This window comes from Fulmarus glacialis, unplaced genomic scaffold (genome assembly GCF_000690835.1).
Source record: "Fulmarus glacialis isolate BGI_N327 unplaced genomic scaffold, ASM69083v1 scaffold9136, whole genome shotgun sequence".
NCBI classification, from domain to species: Eukaryota; Metazoa; Chordata; class Aves; order Procellariiformes; family Procellariidae; genus Fulmarus; species Fulmarus glacialis.
Window position 1 is genome coordinate 1 of NW_009217441.1, and position 25,512 is coordinate 25,512.

At 38.6% G+C, this 25,512-nt stretch overlaps 1 protein-coding gene across 1 annotated transcript; it reads left to right on the forward strand.

Moving 5' to 3' along the window:
• The first annotated feature begins 2,285 nt into the window (after positions 1-2,285).
• On the forward strand, positions 2,286-24,461 carry LOC104071106 (SLAIN motif-containing protein-like). The gene is made up of 8 exons (XM_009579666.1): positions 2,286-2,995; positions 12,393-12,529; positions 15,209-15,358; positions 19,373-19,513; positions 21,508-21,825; positions 22,016-22,153; positions 22,287-22,605; positions 24,395-24,461. Exons 1-8 carry the CDS (start codon positions 2,286-2,288, stop codon positions 24,459-24,461), a joined length of 1,980 nt encoding a protein of 659 aa, XP_009577961.1.
• Positions 24,462-25,512: the final 1,051 nt, after the last annotated feature.

A 25,512-nucleotide genomic window follows, 5' to 3' on the forward strand; every position in this document is an offset into this window, starting at 1 on the left:
GGGGCACGCAGGAGGCGTTTGTTCACCCCCCCGACTGCATCTGGTCCGCTGTGGTGAGGAGAGCCCGTTAACCTGCCGTTAAAAACCCGGATGTCTTTTTGAAAAAGTCCAAATTATTGTCTCTGACACCGTAATTGCTTGAAATGTGGCTTTCTTCTTTTTTCTTTTTTTTTTTCTCTTTTTTTTTTTCTTCCCCCCAGTCCATTATACAATGAAATTAAGTTTTGCAGATTTATATTTTTTTTCCTCCCATACCCTTGCGGCTTTATTTGGGTGGTTTTTAGACTTACTGGTCGTGGGAAAAAGCTGAACGGTTTTAATCTGTTTGTTCCACTCCCCTGTGAATGAAAATGCAGTTTTTTGCTGCTCCTCAGCCTTGGAGGGGAACTGATTTTTCGGGTGACAGATCTCATTGCTTTCCCCCCTCCTTGGGTCGTTGTGTTTTGCTTTGACAGTAGAACTCTTAAACTCCCCGCTGGTGCATCCTTGGCGAGTCACTGAGCAATAGCTTTGAAATGTCTTTGGAAATCATGCTAGTTTCGTCACTCGTCGAGAGATCGGACGGTTTCGTAGGAGTGAGAATGCATGCAGGGAGGTTTTCGAAGTGGGCTTATGAGTAGGAATCGGATTAAATTTCTAACTACAAATTAAATTTCTTTTCCCCAAGTCAAAACGACTTCAGCAGTGCTTCTTACAGGCATGATTTTGAAAGCTGTGTTTAAAACGTGCTGCAGTCAGCTCTGTTCACTTAGAACTCTTCGTAAGTGCTGTTCGTGTTCATTATTAATGCAAACATAAGCCTAAAATTGTCATCTTGCATGTAGAGGACCACAATAAATAAAAAAACCTTGTCAAGTAAAAAAACAAAACAAAACCAAAACTGTATTTTTTAGGAAACATGCTCGGCTACTGCTGTTACAAGTAACTAAGTAATAGGGAGATGCTAAGGTGTGTATGGGGGGTGTCTGTATTTTTAACCTTGCTTGTTTTGTGTACTTTGTGTGACATTTAATTTTCATGGTTTCCTCTACCTGCTGGCAGTTAGGGCTTAAAAACATGAGAAATTTTTGGACGGCAAAGGGAGGGAGGAAAACATCTACAGCCACAAAAAATCAGGGTTCAAATGCAGTTGTAATGCCTGCATCAAATCTTTTAAGCTTTGAATTGGCTGTGTCGCCTAACTCTCTCTTCTATCTGTCAGTCTTATCTGGTTGTCCTCCTTCTGCAAAACAGGAAGGATTTATAATTTTTTTCAGGGGAGTCTATTTTACTTGCTCTGTGGAACATTAATCTCATATTAGGGGCTTTTCAGTAAAGAGTCAATTCAGAAATGAATGATCACATTGAAACTGAAAACTCATGTAAATCACTAGTGTAGGTAAAAATCAGTGTTTGCTTATTATTCTTTAAGTGTTGTAAAACTGTATGTTAAATGCACCAGCGTTATTTTATGGCTTTTGGGAAGCCTGAATACCTGTGCGGTTTAAAGCTGCCTGAGTGATGGTGCTCTGCACACTCCTCCTTGGTCAAGACAACCACAGGATGAATAGTAGCGCTTAAAACAGGAAAAGCAGAGACATGGCTTCATTTTATGAAACTTATTGGAATATGTAATCTATGGTGTGATATATTTATCTACTTTTTTCTTTCTGTTTTTCACTGTGTTTGCACCAGAGAGCTTGCCTCTCTCTTTTCCGTTGTAACAGGAAAATATGCCAGTAAAGACATTAGTTACGCTTATTTTCATGTACCACAGTAGCTGCAGTTCCTGTCGTTAGTCATTCTCGTTAGTCTTGGGTATAAGTTGATACAGAAACATTTTCAAGTTTTTTCTGCTTTTCCAGGATAAACCTGTTAATGAACAAAGGATGTTTTCACCATTTTCTTAATGCTGTCATTGTTTGACGTCAGCACCTTGCTAATTATGTTTCCTGACTTTGCTCAATCAGTGCTTTTCCCGTGTATTTTGTTTGTAAACAGATGGAAACTAAACTATTGTGCATGATTAAATCAGCTTCCTTTTTTACAGTCTAATTTGTAGCATAATAGTTGCACATCCTAGCTGTTTAAAATGAGTAATTTCTTGAAATGTTTCATACTAATTTCAGTTGTTCTTTTTCAATAGATTTTGATTAAATTCAGTCACCTTGTACCCCAATGTAATTAGTTTGTGCTTATAAAAGTCAGAATTTTTGGTATTTAATTCCAGTTTGCTTAAAATATTGTGCATCTCTGTGGAGCTTTTATACGTTTTTCATGTCTTCCAGTGAAACTGTGCGTTTTGGATGATGGTAGTGCCTGGAAATGCCCCGGTCATACAGCAGGATCATGCTCTGGAGCCTGACTTAGGACGAGATTCAACGGAGAACTCTGCCATGGGCCCTGACACAGAGCCAGCGTCCGAGGAGGTTGGCCCAGAGCTAGAGGAGGTGCGAAAGCTGCGGGAGCTGGTGAGGAGACTGGAGATTGAGAATCAGCACCCAAGAACGAAGAGTAGCAGGAGCATGCTTGGGACAAACATGCAAAGTGAGATCCGTACTGGTGTGGATAACCATGACTCTGGTCTTAATGGGATGGAAATTAATAATAGCATCAATGCGATAACTGAGAAGCAAGAATTGCAAATAATGGCAGATCTGCACAACCAATTAAGCAAAATAAGAAAAGAGGAAGGAGAGAACAACTGCTTAAAAAAAGACATAGATGCCCAAATGCAATATAGTTGCAACAGTGCCACTGAGGAATTGTCTTCCAATATGTGTAAGGCGGAAATGAAGACCGATAATAACATTAGATGTTCTTCACGTATGGATACAAGTAATAGCACAGAGGTTATGGGAAACTTGGTCATTGCAGGTGTTGATTCCTCAGTTAAAATAAATGAACAAAATCCCAATGAAAAATATGGAGATTTAGAAAATCTTTCGAATAACACAGATCTGGATGAAGTGAAAGTGTTAGAACTTGAAAATTGCAATGAGGAAGAAGATAGCTGGTATGTATTTCAAAAATGTAGTAATATATGGAACTTATGCTGCTGTGGTTGGGAGTTTCTGTTTAGGTGTGCAATAATTTTTAAGAGCATAAAGTGATTTCTATGCAGTGCTTTGATTTTTAGCAGCAAGAATGCAGTTCTCATTATCGGCTGTTCTTATTTTTAAGACCACTGTGCATTTTTTTTTTTCCTAAAATCAATTTAACTATAAGGCTTCTCTTTCCTTTCTCTTTTCTCTTGCTGACGCTGCTGTAGCAAGCAGAGAAAACCCTCCTTTCCCTGTTAGTTTATTTAGGTGTAATGCACGCAGATGAACGAATAATAGTGTTTTTAAACTTCGTACATAACTGTCAAATACTGTATTTAAATAAGAATTTTGTAAAACACAAACTGAGACCTTAGACCATCTGGAATTTGTGGCTTCTTCTAGTATCTAAAAAGACAAATCATTTCCACTTCCTGAATACTGTTTCTTTGCAGTTAACCTGTTTCTTTTGTTGAGAAGCATGAACTGAAACAGATCAATGATGTAATCCTTAACTGACCTCACTTTGTAGGACTCTCCACCAGCAGCCTTGTTTAGGACTTGGTTTATAAATCAGCAGATTAATTTCCCTTGCCCTTCCAAAGCTAGTTAAAGTTCGAGGCTAATTCCAGCTCCTGCAATATCTGTGACTTGAGATTTTACCTAGAGTTCTTAATTTTAAGACTTCGTAGGATAGCCTCAGGGATCTGCAAATTCTGTTTCAAAATTGCATAGCTAGAGATTAATCTGGCAGGAAAGATAGCATTGCAGAATGATTGCTGAATACAAAACAAATCTTAAACTCTAAAAATTCATTATCTGTTATAAGTGGAGGTAAACTTTTGTTTGTTAATGGAATAGACCTCAATAATGTAATGATGTCAGCTCAAATCTAAATTCAAGGTTATATTAAAAACAGGGGAAAGCATTTTTGAGATGACAAATGAGGGAAGACTGATTTTTCAGTGTTAGTTTTGGAAAGGAATGTATAAAGTTAGGAGTGTTCTTCAAAATTGACTTTCTTCTTATACGTTCTTTTCCTGGGCATTCAGAAAAAAAGAAGAAAAAAGCAACAAAAAAACTTAATGCTATATGGATTTAGGAACAACTTTAAGGTAGCTTTGCTGATTGGGGGGAATTTTGTACTGCCTGGGTGGAAGTAGTATTTAAATGTGTCGAGCAGCGTGTTAGTCAAAGCGAATAGCTTACTATATTGTTACATTTGCAGTCTTTTTTTTAATCTTATACATTAGGAAAAAAACTGTAGCTAATATTGGAACATATCACGCGTACTTTATACTTATGATTTTTGGTAGTTTCAGAGAAATTCATAGTTGGCTTTGTTTTTTCCTGTTACTGTTGAAATGATAAATTTTAACAGCCCAGTCCTTTTGGTTTGCTGGCCTTTTCTTTAATATCATCTAGTAGAGGGGATGATGCTTTATACCTTAAAGAATACTAAGAACTCATTTTGCATTCTTTTAAAGTATGATAGTGTTTAAAATAGGGGGTGGGGAGCAGGAAGTTTTCAAGAAGAGAGGCTTTAGTTCTTATATCTTCCTGTCATTCTAGTTTTAAGAACAAGGCCAAACTTTAGGGTAATTTCTATTGTGGTATTGTCCTTATGCCCCATGACTTCTTAGTAGGTACTCCCCATATATAAGAATTAAGTTGTGGTTTTCTGTGCGTTTAGTTTATTGTTCTTCGTGCAGTGATTTGTGTTCAGCATTTTGTTAGGCATTCCCATGCTACTTGTTTGGTGTTATGCGAATTGTCAGTTATTTTTCCTGGTAAGACTTGGGAGAGAGAATTTTGACTTGGAATTATGATGAAATAATTCAAATTCCAACCCCCTTGGAACTATAAAGTGTTCTTATTAATGTGTCATTGGATGAAAGAGAGAGAGAAAGAAAGAAATGGCAGAAGTGAAAAGCCTTTAACTTTTTCAATACTCTCTCTCCTTTTTACTGGATTAGAGTATTTTTACCTCCATCTCCTTTGACAGAATGAGTACCAAACTCTGTCCATGCCTCACCTTGAACAACTTCAGGTTTTCGCCTTAAAAGAAGGAAAGAGGCCCTTGTACATGTCTCCCCAGTATTGCTACTGCTCTTGCTTAGGATCTTGATCCCAGTGGCAAAACTGCCAGTGGTTTAACGCAGGGCTTCAGATAAGCTTTTATGTATGTTCTGCTTTTTTTAAAAAAAACAAACAAAACAAAACCCAAAAAACCCACAAAAAACAAAACACACCATAACAATCAAGCAAACCTGTGTAATAGAACCTTTTCTTTACATTTCTTTTAAATTGCTGAGTTCCTTTTAGAAGAATACGTAAAATATGATGGGTGTGTACATGAATGTACAGGTCTACTCAGCCTAACGTGGTCCTGTTTTTTTGTGGGGTGAGGAGGAGAAGGAATCTTATCATTCAGGTGAATCCCTATGTTGCTGCTACATCCACGCCTTGCACAGTTTTCATTCCCAAAAGCCTGTCTTTCAACTGAAGACAAGTTGTGCTGCCTTCACCTTAGAGTTGTGTTGTCTCACGCTTGAATCCAAGAGTTCAACACAGCAAGTAGGGTGCCCTTGAGATAGTCTTTATAGGAAGAAGGAGCATGGTTTGCTCAAATAAATTGCTCTGTAGGAGTTTCCTGGGAGTGTATGTTTTCAGCCTTAGCCCCATGTCCAGTGGCCTCCTATATCAATGTTTTAACGCATTTAATTTGACATACTGCAGGATATCATCGCTGTTAGGTTGTTGTACCATCAGAGATAGGAACAAATTTTCTGGAGAAGTTCCACCAAACGAGGATGTGGTTCTGCACCAAATTCAGGTATTATACCAGTATAGATTCATGAAAAATATGGCATCTTGTGCCTCTACTTTGAGGGAGAACTTTAACTCCCTACTCTGTATATAATCAATTTGTACGTTTCCACAGGCCACGTAGTAGTTTGCCTGTGATCTTTCCTCTACGTGACTTAGAAACAGTAATTTGCAAGGTCTTAGTTTCTCAGACTGGTCATCTTATGAAAACCTTCTAGAGGTGTTTTTAACCATGGATCAGTTAGCTCTGTTGCATTAAATAATGTACAGGTGACCTACCAAAAAGTTTCCTGATTGTCTAGCTTGTTTGAGTAGTGTGTTATCGGTTTGTGCTAGCTGCAGGTAGCCATTATGATGTTCTGTGTAATGTCTGTCTCGCTGTGCACAATCTGGGTAGACGAGTTCCTTCAAAACCCTTCTGTGCAGCTTTAAGATAGCATTATGATCAGCACTCTTCCTTGCTGGTAATTGCCAGCACCAGAGTAGAGTAATCTGAAAGGAAAAATCTACCCACTTGTCTGACGCTTGTGTGCAAAATAAGGCCTTTTGGGTTAAATTGCTTTTGATGGCGCAGGCTTAAAATGACTGAGTTCTTACTGAAATGCTTGAGGTATTGGCTCACGGTTCTTTCTGTAAAATGAGGTGGCATGGTAATCTGCTCAGTTGCGCTGCCAGAGTGGAGGGGGAAAGCCTTTTTATGTTGCTGCAGCAAGATTGCTACAGAAGCTGCTCAGCATCCTGGTGCAGTGTACGTATAATACGACTCTTAAGTTGTCGCACAAGGTGCCTTTTGATCATCTTACAGACTATTGGCTGTTGTCATGAGATTAAGCTAATATGATGTTTAGAGCTTCTGTGACTTAGTGACTAGATTTTTGGTATTTTGTTCAGTTTCGTCCCTAGATAGACATGAAAAATGTGTGCCTCTTCTGCGTTTTAGCAGTATAGTTTTTTTTCTCTCTTTCCAGTTTCTGCTTCTTGGGAATAAAGGCTCAAACCTCTACTTGGGCTAATACTATCATGTTTTTGTGTGGAGTGTTTTCCACAGGATTTTTCTCCATTTTTTCCTCATTTTTTTCTTTTATGCTTCTATCATTTCAAGACCTGGACAGTATTGTTTCACTGTTGCTTTTCACAACACTACATTGCCGGTGTTGGTATTTTTGTTCAACAATAGTGTTTAGATTTGAGATTAGAACAGCATAAGCACAGTAATAAATCTGAAAATCAACTCTCTGAAGTCTGATATAAAAGGAAAGGAAAATGAATGCATTATCTGTTTGAAATGCATGCTTTATAGAAGAATTTAGCTGCCTTCTTAGCACTTTATGGAGGCGTATCTTATAAACCTAAATTGTTCTAAACATATTTAGCTACCTCAGGTCTCCTTCTCCTTGTATTGATGTATGTAACTCAAAGGTTTGAAAGTCAGTGTAACGTCTGCCATTTGTGGTACTGCTGTAGCTACTAGTGCTAAGTGCTGTGGAAGATGTATAATAAACCAAGCATGTGTCTTAAAAACTGCAGTTCGTTTTACTTTCAGTTTAATTTACTAATGTACTAGTTATAGAGCTTTCGGCAGCGTGAATTTGCTTCTTATGATCTATAGATTTACTAGTGCAAATATTCTGCGTGATTAGGATCTTTAGTTCTCAGGCAATACTGGCTTGCACTCTTGTAATTGATCCGGTGTGTTACTAAATTGTGAAGATGCTTTTTTTCAGTGTAGTGTGCAAGTTGAGAAAGTTCTTGGGGGTTTTTATTTAAAGCAGTATTTTCAAAATCAAACAATAGTGGCCATTAACTCCCATAAATCCTCCTGTGACATTGACCCCAAAAGAAAAATAGTATCTCTCGAAGATGCTCTGCTTTTACTACATTGGAATATGTCAGAATAAAGTGCAAAGAATCCCACAAATTTACTTTTGAGTGCCTACGTTCTTAACGGAAGAAAAATCTCACGTTGTGCTTGCTGCACAACTAAGACGACTTGGCTTTTACCAGAGGTGCATTTCATAAAATACTTTATATGGGAAAGTGAAACATGTACGCTAGTAAGCAGAAACTAAAGATGCTGTATCTAAGGATTTCCTCACAGAAGCTGCAGAAAATCTCACTCATATTTAGTAAGTTATGCAGCAAACCCCCAATACCTCATATTGAGAATATCTGCCCAAATGTTTACTTTCTGAATGTTGTATTAGGCCTTGTAACTATCTAAATTACTTCTTAATTGTCATTTGCAATTTGACAAAAGAAAATATTCAAAGCATAACCTTTTGCCATTTAAACAGAACAGGCTTCACACCCAAACTGCTGAGTTGTAGGAACAAAATGCAAGGCAAAGCTTATTCAGTAATCAGGTATTTGTTAAACCCAAAAGACTTCAGCTGACTCCCAAAATGGCAGTCGTATGCATACTTAATGGCATGCCTGAGTACATTTTTTCCAATGCTTATTGGATTAAGTTAACCTGACAAATCAAACAGCCTTAGAGGATAAAACTACCAGAAATAAAATTCTGCGTATTTTTAAACAGAGCAGAGTGAGTTTAACTTATCACAACAACCTCTTTCAGAAGAAAGCCTGTTTTAGTTCAGCTAGAAATGTGATACTGTGTTAACCTGGCCTCTGTTCCTGCAGCAGTTGTGCCACGGTGGCTAACGGAGGATGACACTGGGTGGAGGGAGCCTCTAGTAAAAGGTGACTTTTGTTCTTATTATTGTGTCCGGAAAAAATACTCACTTCTATTTGTGGGGCTGGTGTTTCTAGTTTATCAGCTGATGGTGTGCAGTGCTGCAGAAGAATAAGCTATGCCAGCATATTTTGAGAAGTTTGCTTGCTAAGTGTGTTGAACCCTTCCCCAAAGCTGCTTAAAAAGGAAAATAGTAAACCTGGTGCTGTGAAATCAAGACAGAATTCCTCTTTTCTGTAAGTTGCTTGTGAGTGCTCTGAAAAATTGAGTTGTGCTTACTTAGTTGAGTTTAATGAAATTGTAAGTGAGACCATCTCTTGCCAGTAGGCTTGTCAGCTGAAAAATGAGTCCTCTGGCAGACTACGGAGGACTCCGACACCCTGGGAAGCAGGCAGCTCTGGTCCATGTGGAAATGGTTCTAGCAATCAAACAAGCGTTACTATTTTCAGCTGATGCAGTCCTGGGTAGAAGCATGATAAGAAGCATGGAGGGACCTGCGTAGAACAACTGCTTCCTGAAGTAGAGCAGGATTTTCTCCCTTAACCTAAAATATGTGAAGAACAGCGTGACCTGCCCTAAGGAGGCTATTGGCCTCTTTTTTGTTTGATGGTTTTATTACTGCTTTTTGGTCTGAACTGTAAAATAAATCCAGAGAGAGAGCACTTTGCTTTCTCTGTTTCATTGGATCTGAGTGGTTGTAATGCTCATTTGCCCATGCAGAAGTGCAGCAAGATGTGCTTGTGGGGTCATAAAAGGTAACGTTGCAGATTCAGGAATCTTTGTGTTCGCGTTTCTCAGCATTTATTTTGTCAATAGCAAATTAGCTTTTGTATTTTTTTTATTTGCATGTGGTTTTGTGTGAAGCTTGGTATGAGACATGACTGAAGAGACTGAATCTCTACTCCCTGAAAAAGATGGGGCTGGCCAGGGGCAGGAATATTATTAGGATCTGTAAAGTCATGAGTGGCATGTCAAGAGGCAATAGAGAATAATTGCTTTCCACCTCTATCCTATCCTCCAAGAACCAGACCGTATCAAGAGTAAATAGCAGGTGGCATTTTCAGAGCACATGAATGGAGGTGGTTCTTCACCCTGTGCGTCAGTGCATTGTGGGACTCATTGCAGTAGGGTGCTGTGGGTGCTAACAGCAGATAGGATTCAAAAAAGGGATTAGATGGCTTCACTGAAAAATTTTCTTTTGAGAGCTGTTGCGTACAGGGATGCTCGATCTGATAGCCCCAAATTGCAAAATTGTGGGAGTCCGGGACAGTTTTCTGCATCAGTACAGATTTTGGATTGATTGTTTCTGTACTTATCCTTACCTGGATGCAGGGTGGGAGACAGGGTAATAGGTTAGATGGACATTTTGATGCCAGTACAATATTTAAATATCCCAGTTGTTTGTCTGTTTTATCTTGGCCAAACATTGATTTCGTGGATAGGACACCTGACAACTGAGAGTCCCATAGTATGTTTCTGTATCTTTTTAAACAAGAGGGGTTTTCAGAAATTAATGGGATAATTGCTAAATTATCTGATGACTTGTATTAGTTTTGTTGTGGAAAGGAGTATTTTATGAATTGAATATGAGGTGTCTGTGTGAGAATGAGTAACTGGAGCAGAAAGACTCGATGTATCTTGCTGCAGGAGTGTCAGAGGTTATTGCTAAAAGAGAGAGTAGGAGGCAATTGAAGCGCATGCAGACATTCCTTGAAATCTTAAAACCATCTTCATGATCATTTTATGCTCAAATACTGGATTTTACACTGATGAAGGTGAAATATTATGTGTGTATCAGCTTGAAGACAGCTGCTGCTGCTGTTGGGAGTAGCGTAAATCACCAAGTATGGCTGTGACCAAGAGGGTTCTTTGTCACCTTTGAGCAGCTCACTAGGTGAAGCAGTACCAGATTGGTGCTTGAGAGGAAGATAGCGGTGGAAAAAACAGCAGTTGTGTGATTGTGTGTGTGGAAGAACTCTCTTGCTCTCGCAGGAGATTATGAACCATGAAGCCTGTTCATGTGGATTCTCTTGATGCAGAGAGGTAGGAGCTGTGCTTGCTGAAGGCCATGTGAACATGCATCAGAGCCTATTGAGAAAGATGGACCTGAGAGCTAGACTTCATCTCTGCAAATGAGAGCTAAACTTCTCAGTCGGGTTCCTGTATATTCATCCCCCCAAATTTAGTCTCAAAGCATATCCCTTCTAGAAGGGTATTCAATATCTAGACAACTTCGAAGGCCTGGAAGTTTTCTTCTTCTGGTACGCTTAATTCTAAGAAATTACATTGTGGACAAGTTCAGTAGTTCGAAACTTAAGTTGAAGAATGTTATGGCCTTATTAACAAGATCAAAAAAAGTTTCTGCTTTCAGAAATCTCCTCTCTCCTTTTTTATTGAGTTCAGGGGTAATCACCTTGCAGGCTCTTCCAGAAATTGCACAGATGCAGGTCTTTAAGTTCGTCATCACAGAGCTTACTTTCCTACCTGTGAATCCTTTTTAAGATCCTTTGAATGACTTCAGCAGAATACTAGATTAAATATATTTTTGTAGCAATGCATGCATAGCAGAGTATGTTATATTAACAGATGCATATTAAGATTCCTTAGCTGGAACTCTAATGTTAGAGTAAGGTACGTATTATTATATGCAGGAAATGTATTGTCTGTGTGGGCAGATTCTGTTAATGATGGCACTTCTTGTTTCTATTCCTGCCTTTCCCATGCTACTGATTGATCGAGATCTCGATGCCCTCTACATGAGGGTGTTCTTCTCTAAGTGCAAGAATTAGAAACTGTTTAACTTTTATATGTACACAATACTGATTTTTTTTTTTTCCCCCCTCACAGAAGTTTTAAGTGTGTTGCTATTTATATGTTAAATATAGGGTGCTTTTTTTTCTGTTGGGATTTTTTGATTTTAAAATGCGAATGTGGGATATGTAAGTAAAATTCTTGAGTTGCTTTTCAGTCTGGCTCCTATACCCTTTGACCTTTCTTGAGAGAAATTTTCTACTTACGAAATATGGTTAAGATGCTGCTTTACACAAGATCAGTTGTAAATAATCCAAGACTGTAAGATGATTAAATCTGTCTGTATGTAAGGCTAATCCTGTTTGTATATGCAAAACAATGCTAGGTGTATTAGAACTGTCAAAAATACAGGCTTTAGGAAAACTTATCTTACATTACAATAAAAACAAGGAAAGGTAGCATACAGTCATACATCCTAACTGTCTGAAAATTTCTAAATCTTCCAATTAAATGGTTTATCCCTGAAATCTGTGAGTAGGCTTCTTACTATTCATTCAGTGTTTCGGAGGGCTGCTGTTAGACGATAGGAGACAACTTGTTGCCTGCAGTGCAATACAGGTGGAATATCCAGAGCTGTGGGGTTTTTAACAAAAAATACAACAGTTAGACTTCTGAAAGTAGATCACCTTGAATCTGAAGGTAGAATCACCTCCTCACCCTTGCTGTCTTTGTCATGAGATTTTTTTTTTGGGGGGGGGCGAGGTAGTGGAGGGAGCGGCAGGGGTGACAGGTGATGGTGAGTATACTAACGACTTAACTTTCAGTAGTATTCCAACAGCCCAGGCTTGAACTTTGACTTGCAGAGGCTGCGTACTTTCTCTGTGAAGCCATCTTTAAGTGAATTTTATTATTGTTATAGTAAATTTTGTTTGTGAGTCATAGTATACAATTTAAACTTTAATTTTTTTCCCCTGTTTTTAATTTGGATAACTTTTCTATTGCTTGCTGTTAGGTATACTTTAGTAAATGCTAGTTCGGTGGCTGTATGCTTTGAGTTAATGAGCATTTTTTACTGTCTCCTTTCAATCCTTGCAAAGGCTCTATGTGTCCCCGAGAAAATCTACTACAGATCAGAAAACGGACTCACCTTTAAAATGGTGCCGACAGGTGTTGGATAATCCCAGTCCCGAGACAGAAGCAGCCTGCCGAACTCTTATAAACAGACTTGATCAAGGTACGTAAACGATAAGCATTGCTTCTTCAAGTGTCTTTTATTTCCACTTGTGTACTTTACATTATTGAGAAACAGTAAAGCAAAGGAGACATGAAGTTTGCGGTTGCTCTAGTGGAGAATATCTGCAGAGATAGCACTTCAGATGTTGTGCTCTTGGTGCATGTTTGTCCAGCCATGTTTGTTATTGTATAAAAACCTCCCTGCTTTTGGTTTACATTGGTAATGCCTCAACTGATGAAGGCAAGAGATCATTCTGTAAACATTAAGAAAACTATGCTGATTACAAGTAATAGACAAAACAAACTGAACTGTGATGTTTTGCCTCTACAAAATTTTTGATTTTAAAATGTATTTTTTAAGACACAAATATGGGCATTTCAAATTAATTGCCAAATTGACCACCTTGCTTTCTGGTTTTTTTTAATATGTTCAGAGCCTAAACACTAAAATATATTTTAGTGTTTTCAGGCTCTTGGTTTTTTGGTTTGTTTTTTTTTTTTTTTAAATACTTAAACGTCTTTAATGTAAAAATATGTAAAGGAAAAAATGTGCTTCTGGGGATTGGTGAGAGAAACTATATGAAACTATTATTGCAGCTTTTTTCTATAGAAAGTTCTAGTGTTGTTGAGTGTTTCTAATGGTGATTATTCTTACCGTATCTTACCATTAGTATTATTACCTGGGTAAAATAGTTGTCTGATGCTCAAAGCTTAAAATAATGATACATTAAAATCTGTAACTTGAAGAAATGGTGTCACTTGGAAACCTAGTTTTTCTTCTAGTTTTATCATCCCCTAAAAGCACTTCATGGTGGCTTTCAGCTGTGTTACTTAACCACTGAGGGAAAATCTTTACTTAATCTGCCTGAAATGAAAACCCTACGGAGTGTTCTGTTCAGTAATCGCATACCATCATTGTCAGTATTCTGGGGTGTAGGTTTGTGTGTTTTCTTTTCCTTTGTCAGAGCACAGAAGGATCAATCCCATATTCGCCTCTCACTGGTGTAAGAGCTGTTAGAATAGATGCGTAGTTTATGTCACAACAAAACTGAGAAGGTTATTCTATTTCTACCTATCTGTAGTACATCACCTGGAATCTATCTGGGGGATATCCTACATTTGACTTTTCAAATGCACTCCAGCTTTGTATGTAAAATGTGCGAGTCCTGGGCTGAGTTGCTGATAACCAAGACACTGAGGGGTTTGAAGTGAATAAGTAATCCCTTTCTATATTGTATAGCTTTCTATATTATATAGCTTTCCTATATAGGCAGCTGTGATTTACCCGGCAGCTGGGGGGTAAATAGTTTATTTATTTATTTATTATTTTCTTCTAACAATTTACCATTAAAAAGCATTGCAGAGCAGGACGTGATGCAACCTCATCTGTCTAGTTTGACTCATGAACATCTAAACACAAAAGCTGTGTGTTTGAAAAAGCGAAGTTTCTGAGAGAATTAAGCTTTTGAAGTTCAGTGGTGTTCTTAACTGCTGAAAATACAACCCCCAGTTTGGTGCAAAAGGTTGTCGTCTGCCTGGGTTTTGAATTGGCTGGCTTTGTCTCCCATGTGAAGGCAGTAATTTTGATTTCAGTTTGACCTGTAATTTGACCTCAGTGATTTGAAGTCTGAGAGGCCACTGTTTTGTTTTGGGTTTGGGGTTTTTTTGTTGCTTTTTTTTTTGAAGTTTACATACTAACAGTGTTTTGGCACTGCTTGTAATCAGGCTTATTTTGAGTTTAGCCTTGAAATTCCTGATTTGAGATAACTGAATGTAGTTTGAGAACAAACATCGTTTACTTTTATAAACCATCTGTGCTTAAAAATTTGAATGAAGATTAATTTGTTTAACTCTTTGCTTTCTGTCTGAAATGTATCAGACTTTATTTGTACTCTGTCACTCCTTTTTAACTAAAATAGTCTGACTTTATATTTGTGGGGATGATAATAAATCAAAAGAAAACTATTTATATAGTGAACCTTCATTATTTTCTTAGCTACTATTCTCTCAATGGTAAGGGTTCAGTGGGCAATTCAGCAGCCCCTTGAATATACGCAGGTCATAGACTGTGTCATTTCCGTAGTATTGTAGCTGCTTATTTCCAACTTCAGTAAGCACGGATGCACTAAGTTTTGCTACCTGGCTTATTTTGATTGTTTTGCTAACTTATATGCAAGTCTGCGTGCTGAATAAATATTTCGGAACGGTTGCTTTTCATATTAATTTGCTCCTTTTAATCTAAAGGCATAGCTTTTGTGGTTTAATGCTTTTGATTCCATCATTAAAAATTCAAAATAACACGTGTAAACATAAAGTTCAATGGAGTTCTTTAAAATGAAGGTGGGGTGTAGAAGTGACAGATATTTATGAAAACAGTCATCTTTGAAGACCAGCACTGAAACTTTCAGAAATGTATGGCTTCTTTAAAGCCAAGTTTGTCAGTAGTTATTCTTGGAATTCTTCAGAAGTGACAAAACAAGTTAAAGGGGAGAGTGAGCAAGGGAACAGGCGCTGCTTTGCTTCCTACATCTTGTAGCTGGCACCATCAAGATGTCTTATTTGAAGTACATCTGTTACAATATTTAATCTTGTTTGATCTGATGGCTTTCTTTATCTTATGCTCTTTGTTTTTAAAAATAATTTGATAACCTTTATGGCTTTTTTGTATTTTTCCTTCTAGCCAGTAGATGGAAAAACCTGTATTGCAGTCCATTGGCATCACCAAGCGCGTATAATTTGAATACAGAGACAGGCTCCTGTAGCAATGCACTAAACTCTCCCGGGCATCTCAAATCGACTAACAAAGCACTACTAACCTGTGGCAGCTCAGGTATGGCATGTCAGTAGAGCAGTGCAAACCTGTAGTGTTTAAAATGCAAGGAGTATTACTAATTGGCACAGGGAAAAGTTGTCAAGAGATGCAAGTCCACCCATGGGGTTTTCTCCTGTTAATTTGCTCACTTACTGACCCAGGTTTCATCTATTATGTGGGAGAAAACCTCCTTGCATTCTAAATGTCTTGTAGTTATTTCATGGTTCTGTTTTTATAACTTTCCTTATATATATTTATAAATTGTACAAATTTTAAGTGACTTAAAATAGAAAACAGTTAGAGGCAAAAAAAAATACTGCTCTAGAATAATGTTATCATATGTAGGTGTTAACTTTATAAAGTTGCTTGGATTCAGTTTTCTGGCTTGAGAGTTTGTGAAGTTTCTTTTGAAAATACTGGTTAATGTAGGCAACAGAAAGAAGCCTTGTGCTTTGAGATAAAAGGCGTAGTCTCCAGGATAAGCCTTTAAATTGGCTGAGTGGGCAGCTAAACACAAAATAACAAAAGCTTTCCATAAGACTTAACTGTGTTTCGAGTAAGATTTCCTACCTTAGAGGCAACTTAGACAAAATTCTTGTTAAAAGCCTGTATTTGTAGGTGTGATAATGAAGCTTCTCCTAAATGGGTTGGCCTCAAGTCTGCTTTTGCATTTAAGCCGCCGCCTAAGGAGTCCATGTAGGCTCTTTCAGGAGCTTTGTTTATCCTTGATGCAGTTCATGCTCAGTTTCCTAGTACAAATGCTTTGCCTCTTGGCTTTATTATCAAAGGAGTCTTCCTTGATTTGTTTGTATTTTGTGGAAATTGCTATATCCTAATTTGCATGTTTAAAAACATAAAGCATGCTTAACAGTTTCTGGCTTGAAACTTGATGTTAAGTTTTTAAGGGAAAAAAAAAAGGTTGCATATGAATATTGTCACAGCTGTAGGTATGCTTTTGAGATCTGCTGGTTTTCTGCCATAAATAGAAATTAACACTTACGTCTATTTTGCACACAAAAGGATGCATGTAGGACTGATTATTTTTGCAAGCTGAATTCTGCAGGGAAAAATCTGAATCGATTTCTTGTTTTTAATATGAGGTTGGTTGGCAATCTAGATGTCTGACCACCTTTTCACACAGAAACAGACTGATGTGTAACACCAAAGTATCTGTGCAACTTCTAGACTTCTTCATTCACTCTGCAAATCTGAAGTCGTCAAGGGTACCAAATAAAAAGCCAACTATAGAACGGGCTTTGTCCGGGTAGGATCATGTGCGAGAGTTGACTTCATCTGTTTGGTGGCTCTTCCCTTGTGACCTGTGTAAGTGCTAACATGAGTTTAAAGTTCACTGTCAACTTGATTGACTCGAATCTAATTTTATTTCTAAGAAAAACGGAGCTTCCCTACCATTCAAATGAAAAATGTTTAACAGTAACTTCCCTCAAAAACTACACAGAAAAATCTTTTACGAAATCCAGATGTGGTCTATTTTGAACTTTCTGTAATCAAAACCATAATCAGTTCATCTCGTAATGTTGAGCCACAGCAGTTTTTACTGATGAAAGAATGTGAATGTTTTTCTTCCCCTCCTTGACTGTTTTTAAATAGACCTGCAATTTGACGCAGCAACCAAACTAAACACACACAACTGAAGTGGGAACTTTGCTTTTTAAAAAGCTGTATTCAGGATACAGCTGTACTAAAAATACCGCTTTTAGTATTAAAGGAGGTGTTAGTTACAGGAGGAAACCTATGCATATTCATTATACTACATCCTACAGGTGCAACCCCTACTCTCATGTTGGCTTTATTTCAACTGCTTACAGTGTTTTTTCCTGACACCAGAAGGAAAGAAACGGGATTATGTTATACAGCAGTGCAGTCTTAATACTTGGAGCGTGTATTTGTGTAACACACGCACGCACAGACGCTCTCCCTACACTGCAGTCACACTTCTATCACTGTATGTGTAACCATCTTCAAACTGGAAAAACTTTATGCCTTGTCAAATGCGGAATTTGAGGCTTACTGGTACAAAGCAGTTTGCTCAAGGTCCATGCAAGAAATTTGTTTTACACCTGGACTTCAAACGTGTGTTTTCTGTGTCATCAGTTACTACTCTTCAAAACTGGTTGAAGAAATAACGTTGGGAACCTGCTGCTTTTTCCTGCCTGACTGGAATTAACCATTGTTTGAAAGGGTTGCTCAGCAATGGTTTTTAGATGTTTTGCCGAGAACAGACAAAATGTTTTATTTCTAGCATCATTGTTTAGAATTATTCAGTAGGTGCACTGCCTTCAAGACTTCTTAGAACACAGCAGGCAAAACTGCATGAACTAAAGTAAAAGTCAATGGTGAATGACATCATATAGATGCTTTGGGAGGCTGACTACATTGTTGATTTGTCGGCTGGTGTGCTACAGCCTACTTGTTGCTTTTTATTTAAGTGATGATCTCAAATCTCTGCTTGAGCAGGATTTGTATTTCTTAAGCCTACTCTAGCTGAAAGTGATGTTAAGTGCTCTTAGGCTCTTGCGTATCTACTAGTTTTATCTGATCTTCTGTCAGATTGTGGTTTTTAATTTTTTTTTTTGATGGGTCTACTTGCAACCTTGTCTTGGAATTAACTTAAGGTAATGATGTACTCTGTCCTAAAATAGCTCTGTAAGTTACATGGTCTTATGTGTCTGTGTTCGAGGGTTAGTTATGCTAGGAGCATATTACAGTATTTTGTAACATGTGGCATAGATAAGCACGTTTGCCATGTAGAGGTTTTACATTCACTAATCCTTCTGTGTTTCCAAAAATTTTTCTGATAATGTGGGTTTTTTGTGGGTTTTTTGTTTGTTTGTTTTTTGTTTTTTAAAATAACAAGCAATATGGTAGTTATAAAATTGGAAAAGAAGGTGGAGGTACGCTCACCATTGCGTGCTGTCTCTCAAAGATGCTACCCCAAGCCGAAATTAACGGCGATGGAATGGTAGCAAGATTCTCCTATCATTGCCTGCATCTGCCTGCCATCTGCAGATGGAGATAAGTGAACTGCTAGGTGATGCCTGGCCTTCCAGCAGTAACAGTCATCCCAGATGCCAGGGAGGGTAGTATCTGCGGAAAACCCAAGGCAGATGTGATACCACATTTCTGTGCATAGGGTACTTACAAGCCTCCCACATTTGAAGGACAAGTACCAGTGTAGCCCCAGAGTGACTTGGCTTGTTCTCATCTTCCTATTTCAGTAGCAAGTAGTGGTACTCTTATGCCATGGAAAATGCTGACTTGCTTGACTTAAGAACAAGTACTAACAGGTAAAAGTTTGCACTTGATGATTGTGATGATGTTTTTATTCTTATTCTTCAAAAGGAAAATTATTTGTTCTGCTTCTTAATGCCTGACTTAGGGAAAAACTTCCCTGGTGGAAAGATCTTTCCAGTGTGTTTTTTATGACCTATTGTATGAACAAGCTATATCCTTCCCTGTAAGAGTTTGGTTTATGATGAGAGGAAAAAATGGATAAACCTCATGAATGGGGAGGAGGCAATCTAGTGTAAACTCTATTTTGCATAAGCAGATTGCATGACTGATTTTTGAGGTACTGTACTCTGAAAGCCATTTAGATCCTTTTACTCCTATGACTGCTCACCAACACCTAGCAACACTTTGTATAACTTCGCTGCTTAATATCTAGATCGATAGTTGCCCCTTTCTCAAAATAGGCAGAAGTAATACTGATCTTTCAAAGGATGTTTCTAAGCTCAAAATTACCAAGCATCCCTTTGCCACCTTCTGGGTGGAAGTCCACAATTTTTTCTCTGCACAAAGACAGTCTGCCTCCTTGAAAATTGCAGGTCAAAATACTGAGCATTGTATTCTCAAGTAATTGCTAACTTCTTTATTATTTCTAGCAACCATACCTCAACTTCACAACTGCACTGATTTTATTACTGGAATAAATACTCTGCTGCTCATTCTTGTTTTGTATGTGGATGTCTGAATGCTTTTTATGTTCCTCTCTTCTCTTCCCTCCTAAAGGTTACTTGAGCATGCATTCTGCACTGAGCTCTCAGTCATCTGTGGACAGTGAGCTGAGTACATCGGATGACTCCATCTCTATGGGATATAAACTGCAGGATTTGACCGATGTCCAGGTTATGGCACGCCTTCAGGAAGAAAGTACGTGACAGCCATCTCCTTTGTGTTACAGTTTTAGAATTGTAGAGAAATGTAGATGGATTCCAACTGTTCTTCTCTTCCCCCTTTCCCTGACAAAAAAAACCCCAATTTAATAGATCATTTGAAATATTTCTGATTTGCAGGGGCTTCCTTTAAAAATCTACAGACCCAGACTGCCACTTAACTTAGCAGTTGTATAATGTTCTCAAGATTACACCTCTTAAAGCAGAGGATGGACTTGAAAGTATTGTCCAAATACTTTAATACATATTTAACACTTTGTTAAATATGTAAGTGCCCTTTAATACTCAGAAATATTCCATCCCAGATAGTCTCTGAAGTACAGGTGAAGTTTTATGAGTAACTGTTTCATAGTAGTGGCAGTTTAAACAGCAGCAGCTCAGGATTGCCTGTCTGTTTGCTGTCCCCTCACTTGAGCAAACAGAAGCAGCTGCGTTACTGCACTGTGTATTGGTTTGGGGAACTGATACAGTTGAAAAAATACCCCAGCAAAATTTTTTGCTTGTTAATTTTTGTTTTTCTGAGCAGGCTGCCTAACTGCAGCCTGAAATCATATTAGAAGCTGTCTAGAGGACTAAATTTTACAAGTTGTTTATTTCACAGAAGATGCAAGTAGTATTTCACTGCTGTGTTGAGTAAAACCAAGAGTTCAAGGGTACTAAAACTGAAAGAGCTGAAATTACAGTTTAAGTTTTGCTCTGGTAAAGTGCTCAGAGGCAGCTCTGCAAATTTAACATAAGCATAAAACCTGTCTGTGTCCCAGCGTGTGGGGATTTCAGGGCCCTGATCCAGTTCCATTAAATCATTGGTAAACTGTCGGTTGACTTCAGTGTGATTTGGATTAGGTCCTAATTGAAGATCAAGGTGGAACAAAGTGGTTGGATCTGTTTTTCTGTGCAAATTAATCATTAATTTGATATACAGGAAATAGAGAATGAAGTTCTCTGTTTTTGTTTTGGAGAACATTTACTTGCTTTTAGTACTGTACCTTTATAAATTTTAAAAATACTGTGATCTAGGAATTGGAATATGAGACCAAAAAGAGCAAAAGACATAAGATCTTGTTATCACTTTATTACATCTGAGCACAACTGAGGAAAAGTTGTATTAAAGTGAATAAAGCAAATAACAGCCTTTTTTTTTCTAAACTTGAATATTTTCTTATGCTTTGTGATCACTTAAAAAAAAAATGTCAAGGAGATCCTGTCACATCACAAAGCTTCCAGTGAAATATGAAAAGCACTTCATCCTCAGAATGATGGAAGCTTTTCATATTTGCATTGTGAAGGGAGAAGAGTGGGGAATGCTTGCATATTTTCAATCCCTGCAATGAAGGGACTGCATCAAGAAGAGGGTTTTTCAGAACTTTAACGGACACCTTTCTCAAAAGTCCCTTCAACCAGTTTGCCAAATTAGTTCTTGGTAAGAAGTTGCTTGTATTTTGTTAGGCAAGAAGACTTAAATAAAGGTGTAAGTTGGGGGAGGACCTGTAAATAAAGCAGACAGATGCACTGCAGATGTCAATAAAAAGCAGGTGGTTTTTCCGTTGGAGGCAGAAGTTCAAATCTTTGTTTCGACCTGTTGAAATCCTGGTGGGTGCATAATTAATTGAACTAAAAAATTCATACTGTACATTAGACTCCTATACCTAGTTAACCTAACAGAGCTTGCATGGCAATATATAGTCCACAGTCACAGCTGCTTATGTATGTGACATAAGGAGTAATTCAGGTCAATTTGAATATTAACTCTTTGCTCTAATTAAACAGTACTGATATGGGTGACACTGTTCCAGTTTAGAGATTCCATATGCTGTGAGTGTCTTCAGTAAAGAGAATTATTAACTTGACTCTCCTTCCAAGGTGAAATGAATCACTGATAAAAGCATTGCTTCTGAATTTGTGTTGCAACTGGGTAAGGAATTTCTATTTTAAAGTATGATGACTTTGAGCCACGTTGCCCTCTATCTCCAGGTCTCCGTCAGGATTGTGCCTCCAGCTCTGCTTCTGTATCACGTCGCAGTTCCAGTGCCTCCCTTCACTCTCTGCGAAGAGGAACCTACAGTGACCAGGAGTTCGATACATACAGCCTTGAGGATGAGGATGATTATGATTGTTCCCTGTCATACCGTAGCGCTCACAGATACTCACCATCTCCGCTCAGTTCACCCCGATGTCAGTCCCCTTCTTCCAGTGCAGATTATGGCAGGTCATCTACTTCCCGTATCCGTCCCCCAAGGAGATCTGTGCAAAGTCCAATGCAAGACCGGCTCAAGTATGCAAACAGCGAAGGTGAGCTAGGTGTGAGCTTTTGATATGAGTCAATGAAAATAATTTTGACACGTCCAAAAGTGCTGTTATTTAATGGGAGCTAAGAATTAGTTACACACTTGTCTACTTTTAAGTGCATATGTTTTCTAAACCGTTATACATCTCCACTGCTACCAGAAGCAGCAAATAGAGAATTTGCTCTTGATTTCAGAGGAGATGCGCCACAGCATGCCCAACCTGGCCAGGACCAGCCTTCGAGCTTTGGAGTCTGTACGGAGCAGTCGGAGCTTGGAGTCAGATCTGCAGGTGCCAAGCAGTCGAATTCCAAGAACTCAGCAACGGTCAGCAGGTCAGTGCAGTGTCTTCTATACACACCGCGTAGCCCATTTCCTTTTGTCTGTTCAACAGACCTGACTAAACCTGGGGCCCTTAACAGGCCCGGTATCGCTGGGTTATTCTTCCTTTTGTTATTCCATTTCTAGGTCTGGCTCCCAGTAAGCTCAGGTATTCCTCCAGTGCCGGGCAGTCTCCCTTAACAGTGCGACAGCCGATGAAAGCGGGGTCATGCACAAACTCTCTGTTAACGCCCAGGCAGCCAGTAAAAGCCTGCAATTACACAAGTCCTGTTAGTGGAGTTCGAAAACCACAGGCATCTTCGCTTAGTACAGGCTCTTCCAGTAGCAGTTGCACTACCAGAAGCAGTAATATGGTCACTGTGGCAAAAAATTCACCCATTAAAGCACGCACGTCTGTTGGAGGAATCTCAGTCCCCAAGAGCAAGCCAACACCACCATCCAAGAGGTAAGTGTGAAACTTCAAGCCTCACAGACTTGAATATCTGCCTTTATTTCACGGATTAGAAACACTTTTTTTTATAAAGTGATGTTCACCTCGGATTTTAAAGTGTGACATGGGTATAGAGTTGGGTCAGAGCTACTGATTAACTTTAGGTGTAGGGTTGTGGTTGGGGAGCCCTTAAAGAAAGGGTAGTACTTAGCTGGAAGAATTGTGGATGTTAAGTACTTTGCCCCTGTCAAGAAGCAAAGGGTTAAATAGCACCAAAATGAAGTTCTGGGAATGTATGTGTGAACTGACAGGCTGGGACTCATCAGCTTCTGGGTGAGATACCCCTTTTTACCGTGTAATCTGTGACCAAACCATTCAATATTTTGGTATTGTATTGTTTAAAAAAACATGCTTTTTTTAAACAAAGCTAATTATCCAGGAAAATGAAGAGGCATAGGCTCAAACTTATTTCTGTAAGAAATGAACATTATGGCACATATTTATTTGGTGGGTACATCTGGTTTTGGGAAGGGGAAAAACTCTTCCAAAGGACTAATAAACTCTCTTTACTGTTAATGTATTAATCTTCCCAGATGACCTACTCTGGTGCCTCTGTAACTTTGCTACTGGTGAAATAAGTTTGGTGGTTTGGGTTTTTTCCTTCCTTGGTCCTTAGGACTCTAGGTGGGCATTGTCCAAGGCCTAATGAGTTTTTAGAAGGGTTTGAAAAGTAGGACAAATTAACAAGGCTTGTCTTAGACATGATTCTACATCGTTATAGTAACTTCATACAACAGGGTGAAAGCAGAGCATATATAGTGGTTTCCAAAAACTTAAAATTTTTATTCTTGTTGCACAAGTCTGAACTGATTTAGGGGCCACATCTTAATCCAGAAATATGCAATGGATTTTTGGACTTTTTTTTTTACATTTATTTCTAGCTTTTAGTTTTTGTGATTAGCATTTAAATATTTAGACAGTGGATATCTGAAGTTTGTAGATAGTCTAAAGCAACAGCTGTTTAGTTAGAATGTATTCAGTTGTCTTCAAAGAATAAGGCCTCTCAGATGCTTCTAACAACTACATGCACAGACTGCTTCATGCCATTTTAGCAAAGCGTGTTCTTACCCCATTGTCCTAAGGCATCTGCATGTGCTTTTGGGTGTGGTAAATCCACTACCAAATTGCCAAAAGCTATTTTTTTTACAGCTACTGGCAGTACAATTGTGGTGTAAACTTTTATGATTGAGGGAAGTTAAGTTGATTCAATAGCAGACTAATAAGCAATGAGTACTTGTTGATTTTTAATGTCCCGTTGTAGCCTTCAATAAATTGAACTGTATCTACTTTAAAAAAAAAAATACTCAAAAAGGGAATTTTTAAACTTTTAATTTGTTGTAGTACTCTACATACAACCTGATTATTTTTCATGTGTTTAGTCATATTTGCAGGGAAAAATATTTCTCTTGCACTCAGTCATGGGAAAAACCCACAACAGTGTTAGTAACTTTGCAGAGCAGGATAAATACGTTGCTGTTTAAGTACCCAGTAATAGTCACTTAATTTCTGCTGCCGTGTCCGTCCTGCTGGCCTCCTGGTGCATGGGATGTGCAAGCCGTGCATGTGTGTGACTGCAGCAGTTTACTGAAGGCAGCCAGATGTTGATGTTGTCAAAGGACAGATGTTGCAGCAGCCCAGTGTAAATGAAAAACCTCAAACAAGCATTCCTGTGTACATCAACAGATTACTGGGGTCTTTGCTTCTCGCAGCTGTTGGTGACCTCTTTTTTTGTCTCTCAAACCAGGTTTCTTCAGTCAGCACAGACCACTCAGGCCACCGAAGACGATTCCTGGAAGGATGGGTGTTACTGACAACCCAAAACGTTGAGGCACTGCCGAACACCTCTGTGAAGCAGACCCCCAGCTGGCTGGGCGCAAGAACGTTCTTTGAAAACGCAACTCAAGAGACCCATCACGTTGCAGACTGATGTATATAGTTCCTCTCCTCTTGAACGCAAACTGTCCTGGCCTTCTGCTATTCTGCCAAGAGCCTGACCTCTCAGTGGTGGAACAGACAACTGCTTTACTGTGTTTCCACTGTTCAAAACCTTACTGAAATATGAGTCTTCACGTGAAGACTGAAAATAGCCTTATTTCATATCAACCTCTAGGTGCAGCCCTTGGGAAGGCTTGTCACAAGAGACTTCTTAGGTGACCAGCTCCTGAGGATGCTTGCTTAAAAAGGCGTCTGGTTGTCCAGTTTGTGCCAGAAAGCAGCTTTGAGCTGCTGCTATGGTGTGTTGCATAGCAGTGGCGTAGGGAGACTAGAAATAGTGATGTAGATGTTAGGAGTAAGACTTTTTAAATTCAACCTGATGTACTCTAATATTTGTCTGAAACTCAACTGTTTGCGTTTTGTTTGGTTTTTTTTTACTTCTGTATAGAATGTATTTCTGCTACTTTTTATTGTTTGTTCTAGAAGATGAAGCAGGTTTTTATAACTGTAGTACACTTTAAGCTGTTGTATTCAGGTGTGTGCATCACAGTTCACCAGTGAAGGAGCAGTACACAATATTTGTGTGGGTTTGTGAACAGGCAGCTGCAGGGACAGAGGATGCTATTTAAAAACTGCTGTTTATCAGCATCTTCATCTCTCCGATGAGGAAGTTAACAAACACCAGTTAAAAGTAAACTTTTTCAAAATAACCCTCCCTGTCTGATTTGACTTGAAGGGTTCCCCTTTGATCTCTTTCAGCTAGCCCCTAACTGCCCTGATTTTTGTAGAAGTTTTCTACGGTCTCTTTGGCTATGAAGGATTCTGTTTTGGTGTCCTCTTCCTCAGCAAGTGCTGGATGCTATGAATACAGTCTTAGTACAGAAAATATGCACTGATAGCAATGTTCTCCCTGCCACCAATGTGATT

Bases quoted from the DNA above. Each gene is read 5' to 3' on its own strand.
- LOC104071106 (XM_009579666.1), top strand. From the start codon at position 2,286: ATGATGGTAGTGCCTGGAAATGCCCCGGTCATACAGCAGGATCATGCT. The intron at 22,154-22,286 runs GTCAGTGCAGTG...TTCCATTTCTAG, and splicing joins AACTCAGCAACGGTCAGCAG to GTCTGGCTCCCAGTAAGCTC. The intron at 22,606-24,394 runs GTAAGTGTGAAA...CTCTCAAACCAG, and splicing joins CCAACACCACCATCCAAGAG to GTTTCTTCAGTCAGCACAGA.